This window comes from Coloeus monedula (genome assembly GCF_965178545.1).
Source record: "Coloeus monedula genome assembly, chromosome: 14".
Taxonomy (NCBI): domain Eukaryota; kingdom Metazoa; phylum Chordata; class Aves; order Passeriformes; family Corvidae; genus Coloeus; species Coloeus monedula.
This window is the reverse complement of record NC_138794.1, coordinates 20,083,264-20,097,838: the sequence shown is the minus strand read 5'-3', so window position 1 is coordinate 20,097,838 and position 14,575 is coordinate 20,083,264. Positions and strand designations below refer to the sequence as shown.

The 14,575-nt window shown below is 53.5% G+C and overlaps 1 protein-coding gene across 3 annotated transcripts; it reads right to left on the bottom strand.

The window, feature by feature from the left end:
* Positions 1-899: 899 nt before the first annotated feature.
* Positions 900-11,353, bottom strand: HEXA (hexosaminidase subunit alpha; the record flags this gene model as incomplete). 3 transcript variants are annotated; one of them, XR_014226822.1, is made up of 15 exons in its annotated part: positions 900-1,965; positions 2,219-3,040; positions 3,526-3,630; positions 4,028-4,118; positions 4,209-4,389; positions 4,826-4,898; positions 5,226-5,312; positions 5,622-5,802; positions 6,439-6,571; positions 6,667-6,768; positions 7,248-7,358; positions 7,684-7,730; positions 7,889-7,954; positions 8,253-8,351; positions 11,086-11,353. XR_014226822.1 is itself a non-coding variant. In XM_082290865.1 (14 exons), 14 exons carry the CDS (start codon positions 11,351-11,353, stop codon positions 2,977-2,979), a joined length of 1,608 nt encoding a protein of 535 aa, XP_082146991.1. In that variant the 3' UTR covers positions 2,027-2,976. The 3 variants fall into 3 exon arrangements, 1 of the variants encoding a protein (XP_082146991.1); XR_014226823.1 differs by lacking the exon at positions 900-1,965 and having other exon boundaries at positions 2,027-2,314; positions 2,720-3,040; XM_082290865.1 differs by lacking the exon at positions 900-1,965 and having other exon boundaries at positions 2,027-3,040.
* Positions 11,354-14,575: the final 3,222 nt, after the last annotated feature.

The window sequence follows — 14,575 nt, the reverse complement described above, 5'->3', positions numbered from 1 at the left end:
TTGAGTTTTTCCACCTCCAAGGACCCCACGCTGCCCCTGTTGCCCCCCTGGGGCTGCCCCAGAAGGGGGAGGAGGGGAGCACCTCCCTCCTGCACCCCACGTCACCCCAAAAGATCTGTAATTAGACTGAGCAGCTTCAATACCTGGTGTTGCCGTTAATTAATTAATTAGTCCCAAAGCAGCAGCCAGGTGGGGGGAGGCCTGGCTTCCCCGGCGCGCTGCCTCATGTGCGCAGGGGCGTGTGAGCGTGGGGAAGTGTGTGAGCGTGTGGAGCTGTGTGCCCGTGTGTGTGAGTGCGTGTGCAAGCATGTGCAAGGCTACACAAACAGGTGCACGTGTGTTCAAGCGTGTGCAAGCACATACAGGTGCTGCAAGAGTGCACACGTGTGTCTAAGCACAGCACATGTGGCTTCAGGCCAGCGTGTGAGTCTGGGCAATGACACGTGGGGGCATTTGCACATGTGTGCACGTGTGTGCAAATGTGTTACTGGAATGTGCAGGCTTGCAAGGACCCATAGGCACACGTGTGCAATGACCTATATGCACACGAGTGCTAGGACTCCTTAGCACGAGTGCAAGTGTGTGTGTGCACACGTGCGTGCAAGCATGTGCACGAGTGCACGGACACCCATGCACATGTGTGCAAGGATCCATATGGACATGTGTGCAGGCATGTACACAAGTGTATGTCTGCAAGGACCTATATGCACATGTGTGCAAGTTTGTGCATAAGCGCACGTGTGCAAGGGCCCACACGCATGTGTGAGCAAGTGCATGTGTGCAAGTGCACACGTGCAAGGGCCCTTAATGCACGCGTGCAAGTGTGTACCCAAATGCATGTGTGCTCAACAACCCCTGTGCACGTGTGTGCACGAGGGTACGTGTGAGGACCCACAGCCACGTGTGTGCGAGCGCGTGCACGTGTTCACAAGCACACACGTGTTTACACGCACACGCAATGCACACAATGCACACGTGCTAACAAGCACACACAGTGCACACACGTTTACAAGCACACACCATGCACACGTTTACAAGCACACCCTTAACACACACAAGTATTTACAAGCACACACGCAATGCACACACGTTTACAAGCACACACACACACAATGCACACGTTTACAAACACACGTGTTTACAAGCACACACACACAATGCACACACGTTTACAAGCACACACGTGTTTACAAGCACACCCATAACACACACAAGTATTTACAAGCACACACGCAATGCACACACGTGCCCGCCACTGCAAGCGTGTCCCAATAAACTCCCCTGGCTGGTGCCAGTGCCCACGGGTGGGTTTGGGACGTGTGGAGCACACTCCTGCCGGAATCCGGGGGCTTGGCGGCTGCTCCTCGCCGCCGCTTGGGTTTATTTTTAAACCCGTTGGCCCCGAGTGATTCACACGCTGCCTGTTCCCTGTTCCCTGCTCCCCGGCAAGTTTTACACGACCAAAATAGATGTTCTGGAAGGAACGGGCCACCCGGCAAAGCCGCGGCGGGGAAAGCGGGGTGCTCCCGGGATCCCGGCCCTTGCAAGGGTGGAAACGTCACTGAGCCACCTCCATGATGGTGGTTTTGGGAAGATGCTGGCGCAGACACCCTGGAAAATGGGATCATGGGTGTGATGTTTAACCTGGATCACAATACCAGGCTTCAGCGGAAGGTGCTGTGTTGGGGGGGTCCTCCATGGGCATCCCAAGCCCTAGGGGGGGGTCTCACACCTGCCTACGGGGGAGAGAGCCCAGCAAGGTGGAAGGGCAGGTGGAATGAGGGCAGGGAACTGGGATAGCGTGGTGAAGAGTCTCTCTTGCAGAGCATCATCTTTGGGAACAGAGCATCGTTCCTGGGAGCAGAGCACCCTTCCCAGAGCCAGGGTCCCTCTTACCCCAGCCTTGCTGGCAGCAGCTCCCTGCAGTGACAAAAGCACATGGCCAAGGTACCACTTTACAGCACACTGGGGAAAAAAAAAAGGAAAAAATCCAACTTATAAAACCAGGAGGCAGCAATAACTGATAATTCACTATTTTTAATTTAAAGTTCAATCATAAAAGGTTTCCAGCCATAACAGGGCATCTCACTCACTTAAGACCAAGATACACATACAACAGTCCCATCCAGCTAGGATTTCTCCCCAAGAGATTCTCTGCTTTCAGGTGAATGCCGTTTCCAGCACGGCAACCCCAACCATTGAGGGACAACAATCACACCTGTTCCAGTTCTGTGGGACAGCAGCACCACTGGTTTCTTCTGCAAGGAAAACACCATTGAAACCAACTCCTCTGGAAGAGACCTGGAGAATTATCCTGAGAGTAACAGAGCAGGAGGAGGATGGGTCAGTTGGCCAAATCCCAGGGAGAGGTGACAGCCTGAAGAGCTGAGCAAAGATTTCATAATATCCATGCACCACTCAGCAGATTTGCAAGGGCTCCTCAAAGCGGCTCCAGGGTGTCATCTGCTGAGGAGAAGCCAGAGGAGGTGGCAGCAGCCAGGGTTTAGGGCAGCACACATGGTGGCTTGCAGGCCTGGCCATCAGAGGAGAGAGGAGGGACAAGGACAGGACCCCACAGCACAACATGACTGCAGAAGCAAACCCTGCAACAGCAGCAGAGGCTAAGCCCAGTTTATCCAGCTGAGCAGGCACCCTGCAAGCTCCAGAGCCACCAGGATGATGCTTCTTCACCAGCATCTCTGGAGCAAGCCCTACCCACCTCCTGCTAACCCTTGCACGGTCTCCCAAGCCCCAGCTGAGCAGGAATAGGCACCTTTTTCCTCTTTGGGGTCATTTATTTACAGATCTGAAGAAATAAAAATAGAAAAAGAGGCAAAGAGTGCATGCCGAGGCAAAAAAATGTTCCTTGCAATGAAGCCAGAGCAGAAGATGGGGTGGGAAGGGGTCCCTCTGCCCTTCTGAGGGAGGGACATTCCTCCTCCGTGCACAGAGACTGAGGGCAGCAGGGCTCTCCCTTCAAAGCCCGCTGAATTCACGGTCACAGTATCCGATGTAGAGAGGCTGTGCTTGGACACCACGCCTGGGAAGAGAACAGAAGGATGGCATCAGGGAGAGGGCACAGGTAGAGCCACCACTGGGTTTGATGGGTTCCAGCGGCACAGGGTGGCCATGGGTGCCCCGTTCCAGGAGTGACAAGGAGGGAGTGGTTTTCATACTGTACTTATAAACTCAGTGTTTTGCTCATGTGTGGGAGCACAGGGTGAGGACAGGTTTCCCAGGGAAGCTGGTGCTGCAGGAGGAGTGGCAAGAGCTGACAAGTCCCCTCCTTCCTCAGCACAAAGCCCTCTCCTCGCCAAAGCCACCAGCCCACGCCGGCAGCAGGAGAGCTCTTCCAGCACTGCACAAAGCAAGCTCTGCCCACGGCACAGGCACCAGGGAAACCAGGGCTTTCCAGAGGAACAAGGGTCATTTTGCAGCAGGGCAAGCCCTTCTCCCTCCCTCGCTGCCCTCCCAGGGCTGAGCCCAGAGCAGTTGTGCCAGGGGGAGTTGTCCCAGGATGGTTACCCAAGCAAGGTGCAGCGGAACTCCGCCAGCCGGGAGTACGCGTCTTCCACGTCCCTGACGGTCTCATTGCTCCAGAGTCTTTCAGCTACGGCCCCAGCTCTTGGCCTTGAGGACAAGGGACAGGCAGTCAGGACAGGGGGAGCTCAAAAGCTTCTCACATTGAAGCTCTGAGCTCCCAAACGCTTTCCTGCCCAGAGTCCTTCCACACACAAAGGCTTCAGAGTATCCCAAGATCCATTGCTGGACACATGCCCACCAGCAGCAGACCAGGGTGACAGGACAGACAGGTGTTAAACACAGCCTGGTTGCAGCAGCAGGTTGTTACAGCCTTGCAAAGCCTCATTTCAGCCTCAGTGAAGCTGTTACCGGCATAGAGGGGATAGGGATAGGCACCATGTGCAGACCAAACCCACAAGTTCAGCACATGATGCTCAGTGGCAAAGAAAAGGGACACAAGCCTGGCCCCACATGACCCAAGTGACCTCCCAGTGGCCTCTCTTACCAGAGCCTGGGGGTCAGGTTGGTGACATCCACATATTCACCCCACATGCAGGCCTCACCACCCATCACCAGGGCCTTCTGCTCAGGGCTGCCTGTGGAGGGGACAGCAAGACAGCCAGTTCTGACGCTACGTCTGAGCGCCAAGCCAGCTGCCATGCAGTCAGGGGACACAAGGAACACACCTGCAAAGCTCAAGGGCTCCACCTTATAGGCTGCTATCCAGTCCTGCCCGTAGGAGATGCGGTTGAGGTACCAGGGTGCAGAGAGCAGAGCCCGGTAGCCAGCCCTGGTGACGTTGGCCATCTCGTTCATGTACTGCATGGAGTTCTCCTTCCACACGTGGATGATGGTGTCGGGCCTCAGCTGAGGAGCACAGGTGAACACGGTGCAGGGGATCGCTGCGGTGACAGAAGCATCACCTGCTCCCCCGAGTAGAGTGCCCTGACCCCTCCACACCCCCAAAAGGAAGCTGAGGCAGACTTGGGCTCGATTTTTGAGCCACTTCCCATCTAGTTTGCAGGAGCAACAGAAGGAGGGATAAGGCTGTTTGCAGAGTGTCCCGGGCAGGGTTAAAACCTGCATCTTGCAGACGAATATACAAGAACCTGGAGGGAACGAAGCATTGGCAGCAGTGTGACAAAGCCACCATGAGGGCAGCTCACTGGCAGCACCATCTGGAGATCGACCCCAGTCCCATTACAGAGTAACCCCCACCAGCCCCAGCATGGCCCCCCCAGAGCACACCAGTGCACCAGGCTGGGCTGCGGGCACCGTTCACCCCAGCACATGCAGCTCTCACCTTCACGTCGTTGTCAAACACCTCCTGCCACACAATATAACCTTTTCCAAGGGAAGAGACAATGTGCAGAAGCCTGGAGTGGGAAAAGCACCGAGTTTTGGGTGATCCCACTGATGCCCTCTTTGGTGGTTACATAGAGTCAAAGGAGCATCACAGATATTCCCAACATCCTCAGTGGGATGTGGAGGTACTTCTGAAGGAGAAGGGAGAGAGCACAGCCCCTTTCTCATCAGCCCCAGGCTTTTTTGTGGCCAATCTCCCACTAAAATGTTCCCTTTTGGGGTCAGGGAGACAAGACCAATGGGGATGCTCCTGAAAAGGAGATCTGGTGTCCCCAAGACAGAAGACATTTGTGCCAGTCACACAGTGCAGCTGCAGGCCCTGGATGCCCTGTCCTTACCTCTGGATGTAGAAAGACTCTAATTTTTTGTAATCTTCACCAAAGCCCATCTCCTTCATGAAAGCACGGATTTCTGGATTGGATTTCCTGTGCACCAAAGAGAAGGAACAAAACCATTGCAACCTGACCTCTGGAATAAAGCCAAGGCATGGTCAAGCCCCTCCCACATCAGTCCAAGGCTTGCCCAGGCATTCCAGAGCTGTGTCTGGACCAGCACCAGCAGCTCCCTACATCCAGCATCACCATGATCACAGAAATACCAAAAATCCCAAGCATCAGTGCTACCCCTGGCCTGGGAGAGCAGGGCACCAAAGATGATGACCAAGAAGCGATGGGCTGGGACTCCAATCCCAAATACTTTCCCCTAGTCCCCATTCAGACTGATCACAGACTCACCAGCACGTGAAATCCACCTCATCGCCACCGAGGTGGAGAAAGAAGTCTGGGAACACAGCACTGACCTCCTGGAACAAACTGGTCACAAACTGGTAGGTGCTGTTAACGATGGGGTTGATGGGCCCATAGACTCCAGAAGGAGCCTTGCCCATATAGCAGGGAGTAAGGAGGCCTGGAGCACCTGATGAGAACAAATGCAGGATGGTGAGGAAGGGGCGAAGTGTGACCATGTCATCCTCTACAGTGCCCCTCAGCACAACACAGGGCCATCAGGGGACAGGGAAGGAGGGACAGCCACAGTTCCCATTGTGACCACACACGTGGTGAATTCTAACACGGGCCTTGGCATTTGGAGGCAGGGGAAGGGAAGAAAAAGACAATGGAATGTTTTCCTGGAGCTTCTTGCACTTCCAGACATGGAAGAGGAGATGCAGTTCTTGGAGCAGAGAGCAGTGTGTCAGGACTGGGACACAGCTGAGTAGAGCAAGGAAGCTTGGCCAGCTGTACCCTGAGTTAAACACAAGATCCTTGCAATAGCCATGATAATAGTTTTGGAAGAGCAGATGTTCCCACAAAAAAATCACCCAGCTTGGACCCAAGAAAAGATGGAAATGTTTCCCTTCGGATTTTGCTCTAGAAGTTGGACCACTGGGTCCCACATCCCCCAAATAATGGCTTGCTCCTCCTCAAAGCCAGCCTGTGGGACACTGCTGCCCACACCCAGCTTTTAGGGTCCAGACTGCAGCTCCCATTCCTGCCCCTGGGACAACTCCAACTCTCCTCAGAGCAGCAGCAGCAGGCAGGGTCTGCTCCTCACCTGGCCCCCAGGAGAGGGTGTGGCCGGGGGTATCGAACTCAGCGATGACTCTGATGCCGCGCAGGCGGGCGTACTCGATCACAGTGCGCACGTCGCTGGCTGTGTACACGTGGGTCATGGCATTGAAGGCTCCCTGGGAACATGGGAAAGCTCAGTGCCCTGCTCAGGAGCAGAGGCAAGGATCTGCTCACCTGAGCTGGGCACTACGTGGGGATCAAGGAGCATTACCTGCTTGCTGAGCTCTGGGAACGTGGAGCTTTCATAGGGGAAAGATGGGTCATCCACAATGTGCCAGTGAAACACGTTGAACTTGTTGTAAGCCATGACGTCCTGGGAAGGAACAGGGACAAAGATGAACGTGCCTCATCCCTCCTGAAAAGTCATCCAGCTTGCCACAGATAGGGGACAAGGCCCTCCTGCTCCAGAAGGACAAGGCAGAGTCTCTAAATGCTCCCCAAGATCCAAGAGGGATTCAGACACCTCCCTGTAAACACAAAAAGCTGCACAGGGCCAGGAATACTTCTGCTCAGTAAAATCCCTGCTCTCCCTGTAACTGAGCCACTGGTGGAAACCTGCAAGTTTAATTCTGCTTGGGATGAACACAGAACCACCAGCCACCTTTACCAGTGTCTTCCCTTGCCTTAGAAACAACTCAGCCTTGGAGAGTAACCTGGACCGCAGGAATCCAAGATACCTCAAGGATTTCTTTTTAACAAAGGCAGCTGAGAAATCACCCAAACAAGGGAGCTCAGTTGTCACAGGGGAAGGGGCACCCAATTAAACCTCATCTCACAGCACGGGTGCCCTACCAGAGTTTCCAGGATGGCTCTCAGAGGCAGGTAGTGACGAGAGGTGTCCAGCAACAGTCCCCGGTGAGGGAAGCGGGGAAAGTCCACGATTTCTGTCTCATTGATGTAGTACTGCACACAGAAGACATGAGGAAGACATGAGCAGGATGTTGGGAAAATGGCCATTAGCAAGAGACACTGAGGGTCACCACTGTCCCCAGGGCTGGCAGGACAGGGGTACCCTCACTGCCCAGAGTGCAAACTGGCCAGAAGGAGCTGCAGCACTTCTTTACCCGCTCAGAAGGCAGGGATCTGGCTGGATCCACGAATCTCCACTTGGCTCTTGGCAAGGCTGTGCCCACTCATCCCAAGCATCCCAGCAACCCTCAGCCTGTCCCCATGGAGGCAGGGGCATTATGGAGAGCTGATGCCCCCAGGAGACGAGGCCAGAACTCACCGTGCCATTCTCATCTCTCCCAACGAGCTGGCTGAATGTTTCCAGGCCTGCAGGAAAACACACAGCCCCTTTCTCAGCACAGACACCCCCAAAGGAGCAGAGCTCAATTAACAAAGAAGTATATGGAAAGAGAGAGGCACTGTGAGACATCCCCACAGGCCCGAGGCAGGCAGAGCAGGAATGCCCTGCGGAAAGCACAGCTCACCTCGGAGAGCTCCCCAGATGGTCTCTGCAGAGAGCAGCATGGAGCCTTTGGAGATGGACAGTTTATCTGAAACACAGCATCAGGGGGCTGTCCCACATGGCCATGACAGCACTGGCAGGGCTCAGGTACTGAACTGCACCCTGAGACCCCGAAGAACTGAATTTTGGGCCGCTCTTGCTGTTTTAAACCTCTCCCCACTGCTTCATCAGCACCCTCAGGTACATCTCCTCCTGTGCTGCCCCAGTGTCTCAGTAATGGGGGACTGGTGCCCTCCCAAAAACCAAGGGTAACCACACAGCGCTTCTTCCCAGTGACAGGCACAGAAACAGCCACATTCCCTCCTGCTCCCAACCCCAACACTTACAGCTCTCCTTGGAGTCTAGGCTGGGAAACCCATCGCAGCCTGGAGTGGAAACATAGACGAGAAGCTCAGAGCAGGGTGTTTCCCAGGATGGCTCATTCTCTGCAAAGGACACAGATCACGCACATCAACCCCATCCCAGCTCTTTTCCCTGCTTCCAAGCCCACCACCATCCTCCCAGCCAGAAACAGGCACCCCTTCCTGCACCCCGAAACAGACACCAGGGTGTTCAGCAGGGGCTAATTTCAACACAGCCAAACAGGAGAACATGAGCTGATCCCAACCTGTGAGGAAGCTTAAAAGGAGCACACAAGAGAGGAGAGACATCAGAATATGGAGTAGCAGCAGCCCCCGAGGCTTCCTGGACACCAGCCCTGGCTCTTAAGCTACAGCCATGACTAGTCAAAGCTTCTCCATGAGGGTGAAGAGCTTCTTGTTTCTAAGCTCCCCCAGCACTGGAAGAAAGTACAAGCCTAAGAGCTCTGCCCTACCCACGCTTCTTGGAAAGGGCAAAGAAAACCTGTAAAAAGGGGTGGAGAATGAATCTGCTAAACTGGGCTGAGTTTGAGGCGATCAAAAGGTCTCACCCAGCTCAGAAAAGCTCCCGACCGACTTCACCTTCCGCAGAGCAGGTCCCAGGTGTAGCAACCAGAGAATTGAACCCAGTCACATTTAGACCTCAGGTAGGAGCTCTGGGCACACTTCCCTAACTGAAGAGCACTCCCAAGGATGCACAGGCCTGAATCCCCACTTGAGTCACTCCCCCACTCCAAAGGGATATTCAACCTCTGCTGAAACGGAAGGGACTACTCACAGCAGTCAGCTGCCAGGAGAAGTATAGGGTAGCGGGGTGGGACCCTGCTCATCCCAGCCCAAGTCCATGCCTACACCCCCACAGCATTCCCAAGAACAGCCAATGCTCAATGTGGTCACTGAAAATAAAGAACTTGGCTTTGAATGAGCCAAGAGCACCAAGAAGTTTCCAGAGAGACTGTGGCACTGCCAGCATTTCAGAGAAATGCAGAGAGCCCCTGCTCCACCGCTCACAGGAGCCAGAATCCCCCGATTTCTCCATGAAGGGATGACGAAACCTCTGCGGAAAGAAGGAAAACAGCTTGAAGCCAGCCCTGTTTTGAGCCTTCCTCTCAGTTGCAGACAAGCTGGTAGCCAAGGCAACCTCGCAGATGTGCAAGCAGCACAGCAAGACCTGCTCCCTCCGCTCGGGAAGGCGGCAGTTCACCGGGAACAGCCGCTCTCAGGCCTGGGGACACAGGGAACACTCATCCTGCTGAGGAGTCTCGACAGAATTGGTCCCACCATCACATACTGTGTTTGGACCTGCCCAGGGAGACGCTTCCCAGCCCAAACACGGCCTCCTAGGCCAAGGTGCAGACAGGTACCCAAAAGGCAGCACAGCCAGAAAAGGTTTCTGCCATTTATTTCCTCTATTAATAGAAATTATTTCCTTTCATCCAGGGTTTCCACTGCCTGCTCGTACTAACCACCCATGTGGAAAAAAAAGACCAAAACAAAATGAAGGCAAAGAGGGGAAAAAAGGCCTTAAAATAATTTGTGTAGTTTGAGCACCATAAAGCAGGGCATATGGAAAATGATGAGTGTGAGCTGGATCTTGTGATCACAACGTTGCTCCAAGTGATTTGATGGTCACATTTCCCCTCTGAGTGGAACAGGAGAGCGTGAATAATTAGATCAGCTGTTTTTAGTTCCTAGCAGCGAAAGAGAACCAAGAGGAGTCTTCTTGGCTCCCAAATCGAAATTTATTTCTACTGCTACTCACAAGAGTTGAAGAAATAAAATAAGCCGAAGGGTTCTCTGTTTCAAACCTGCTTTTTTCAAAGTATGATGTACTCAAGACAAAGCCAAGTGGCTTCCAACGCTGCCACCCTTCTCCGCTTTGATCAGCGGCGACAGAGTTCACACTGACATTTAAAATACTCAGGAGCAGAGTTACTAGCTCTTTTTGATGAATGAAGTGCTTCATATGTCCTGGATATAGCACTTCAGGCTGCAGCAGACCCACGCAGCCACTGAGCATCTCTGCACGTCGGCTCCACAGCCAAGAGATTTCCTGCAGCTCATCCCAGACAAGCAATGGGTGCTATCATGAAGAAGTCTGGGTTCAAGAAACCTTTAGAACCTGTCCCAAAGCAAATCCAGACTCTCAATGCCTTTGCCTTTCCTCATCTTACCCTACAATTTCAGGATGAATCCAGGAGCTAATCCCTCCCTGGCAGAAAAGCCATGCTGCTTTGGGACTCCTAGCAGCTCCACTTTGGCAGAGGTGCCCCGCAGCACAAGTATGTACTTGGAAGAACACACAGGAAGCAGCAAGTCTTTCCTCAAGGTGAGACCTCACACAGGACACCGAGAGCTGCTAGGAACGGGAACAGCCAAGACTTAGCAGTAACCCTGGAGCAGGAACGGTTGTGAGACCGAGAGTGGCTCTCCCTGCAGCCACAAGAGAAGGAAGCGAAACGAAGCAATGGGGAGCTTAACACTATCCGGAGGAAGTACAAAATGAGATGGCGGAAACCCTTGATAGCAAGAGCCTAAATCCTGGCAGGAAGACGACTAGTGCTGTGCCAAACTCGGTTAGATTTATTCTATACAAGCCATAAGCATTGCCCTCCAAATCCCAACGCTTAGCTGCCCTTGCCTCCAGACTCCATTCCACCCACACCTCCCACCCCACCGAACTGAGGGGAGGCAGACGGCCACCAAACCCCGTGGTTTGACCCCAAAATTAGCGAAGGTGTGGGGGGGTGTTAAGCTCAAAGCCACGGAGGGAAGGGTCAGCGCCCGCCGCGGCCCTCACCGGTGGGACGGCCGAAGAGCAGCGGCCAGTACCGCTGGAAGGCGGCGTCCAGCACGGCGCAGCCCGGCCCCACGGCCGAGCCGTCCGCCGCGGCGAAGCGGAACCGGCGGGCCGGCACCAGGCAGCGGCCGGCACCGGGCGGGAAGCTCTGAGCCTGGGGCTGCGGCCACACGGCCCCCGCCGGGCCCGGCAGCAGCGCCAGCAGCAGCGGCGGGAGCAGCAGCAGCGGCGGGAGCAGCGACAGCCGCAGCGCCCGCGCCGCCGCCATGTCGCGCCCGAGCCTGAAGGAGGCGGCACCGCCCGACAGCGGGGGGCCGGGCGGCCGCGAAATGGCAGCTTGGGCCCGCCCTCACGGCCTCCCCCGCGCTGCCCCCTCGCCCCACAGCCTACCCAGTAGTCTGCAGTCGCCTCGTTCTGTTCAAATAAAGCCCCCAAACCCTTCCGGCTCCCCAGCAAGGGTCATTTCTGCCCCAGCCCTCAGGCTTTACAGCCCCTCCCGTCTATGCTTCCTGCCGTAAGGGAGCCTCAGCAGCCTGCCTCGGGATTTGAGGAGATTAATGGTTTAAAACACGTTATTTCACCCGTGCTGCTTTCGTGGAATCATGTAGTGTTTTGGGTTGGAAGGGATCTTAAAGAGCATTTAATTCCATCCTCTGCCATTAACAGGGTCACTTTCCACTAGACCAGGTTGCTCCAAGCCCCATGTCCAACCTGGCCTTGGACACTTCCAGGGATCCAGGGGCAGCCACAGCTTCTCTGGGCACCCTGTGCCAGGGCCTCCCCACCCTCATTGTAAATAAATTCTTCCTTATATCTAACCTAACTAGACCTCTCAGTTTGAAACCAGCACGCCTTGCCCATGCTTTGGATCCACCTTGAGTCTGGGCTTCTTCTGTTGGTGCTGTGTATTTTTATGAGCAATACTGTATATAAATCACCCCTTGCACAGGTTTCCAAGGATATTTTATATGTGACCAGTGAAATATTGATTGGGTTGTACAAAAATAAAGGGGCTTTATCCCATGGTGGATCCTCACAATGAAGTGTTGCAGGGATGCTTTCCATGCAGTGCTTGGCTTTTCTAAGTAAAGCCTTAACCTCAGATGAACTCTATTTAATTTTGCTTCCTCCCTCCAGCTCTGCTTTCCTTCGCAATCCCCAACTCAAATAAGGGCCTTAAGCCCAGGTCTTACCCATCTAATTGCCAGCACAAACCTACAAAGGGAATCCACTCCATCAAATTGTTAAAAACCTATTGTCCCAGAAAACTCCAAGGAGTGCTGGGAGACAAGCCAGAGGCATGGGAGCAAGCAGGAAATTAAATAAATGGCACAGGAGAAAGTGTGACAAGGGAAATAGCCCCATCACACAAGAGGAAAAACCACCCTGTGTGAAAGGTCTGGTGGGGAATGTAAGGGATTGTCCCTCACGGGAGCAGTGTAGAGAGAACAGGACCAACAGGAAAAAACCATTTTGTAGGGAAAAACCTCAAGAAACTTGTCAAAGGTTACAATAGCACCAGCACAAAGCTAGGGACAGATGGTGAAAGTAAAAGAGCTGGGAGGACATGGAACGGTTTCAGTGGGGCTGGAGAGAGATGGAGGAAGGTGCTCTCCAACACTGAAGGAGGCTGTGAGGTTCCAGTGAAGCTTTTGGAGGTGAAAAAGTTGTGGGAAGGCTGGGCACCAGGAGAAGATCACAGCTGGGTTTGGGTCTAAATGGGATTGTGGGAATTTAATGAGGTTAGTGAAAATTAATAGGGGGCTCATGTGGGGGGAAGGCAGGGAGGGGACTAAGGGCCTGCTAGAGACAGAGAAGCTGGGCTCCATCAGGAATGGGGTCAAAGAGAGGCAGATGGTGTTGCCATGAGCTGAACACCTGCACAGCACTGCATCCTTCTTTTCCAGCCCTGTAGAACAGCAAAGTCCACGTAATGGGAAGGTGAGCCAGGAGCCAAGGACAGGCACAGCATTACCAGGTGGGTGTACCTCCACAGCCAGGCTAACAGAGCACAGGGGTGGACCAACAGCCCAGGTATCACCCAGAGAGTTAAAGGCACCAAGTGAAGTCCAACGTTCATCTAGGAATACCTAGGAGCAGGTACACTCACAGGAGAGATCAGGAAGAATTGGTTGCCTGACTGTCAGATTGAATGGAGCTTATGGAGTTCATGGGTGGAGGTCTCGGGAGAGTCTGACTGGGGCAACTAAAGCCTGTCAGTTCCCTCAGGCTCCTGAAAATCCTCCCTTGTTTTCCCTACAGAAGTGGCAGGACCCAAATTCAACGCAATGGCACATGCCAGGCTGCTTCCTCACTATTCTTCCAGGATTTTTGTGGCCCTTCTCTATCTCTGTCCTCATCACACAGCAGGAAGTGAGAACACCTGTATTACAGCCTGTGTCAGACCTCTGGGAAGGTCACCCCTGTCATTCCTTATGTTCAAGTTTCCTGCTGCCAGTCTACATAAAACCTCCGTGGTCTTGAGCTGGGTTTGTTGCTTTTCCCTGTGCAAACTTCTGGAGCACCAGCTGTTGCCACCATTTTCTGACTATATTTGATAGATTCCACTATCTCTGGACTTGTCCTCAAGTTGTTTCACTGTATTAAAATTTCAGTGGAAGGAAAACCACCCCAAGCAAGCCAGTTTGTTGCTGTCTTGCATCAGGCAATGTGAGGACTGCACTTCCCAGCGCATGAGACAGAACTGTGGGAGTGCCCTGGCTTGAGGCGAATTCTCATTTCATCCTGGGGAGGGTGGCAGCTTATGTAAAGCATTGTGATCAGAGCTTTCAGTCCAAATATTCCAGCCTTTCTACAGATTCAGTTGCTGATGCTATTTTAGGGGACCTGATGTCTCTGGGGGATGACTCATTGAAGTTCATCTGTAGCTGGCCGGCATTAATCCAGACTAACAGTCTGATTTGTGAATGTTTCTTTACATAAGAAAACTACTTAAGCATGTGTTTAACTGTGGAGCTTGGCTGAAAAAACCTGGATTACACTCTGTCCTGCAGCGGGCACAGAGCACCAGCAGCCAGAAGCTGCTGATGCTCTTCAGTAGCCCTTCAATAGACCAGCTCGGGGGCTTGGAGCATATCTCCAGGGTGATATATCCACCTGGGAGGCCTTTTCCAAGTCAGTTCAGCAAGGAACACACAGGGAGTGAACCTGAGGCAGGGCTGTACCTGTGACGAGGAGATGCTGCAAGTTCTTGCAGAGGCTGAGACCCACGTTGGGGGTACCTACAAATCCCTCTTGTCATCTCTCTGATGCAAAAGTTTGGACTTGCTGGAGGACTGCAGAAAACTGCTGCCCCAGGACACTGCTGGATTACCTGCTTGCTACCAACAATGAATTTGGTAGCAATCCAAATTAATTATTCTGATATGAATTGTTACAAAACCTGGCTGGTGTCACACTTGAGTCTTTCTGGTTTGTTTGCCTTTGGGGCATGAAGGTGGCCTGTGGGCTGTGCAGTTGTACCACAGCA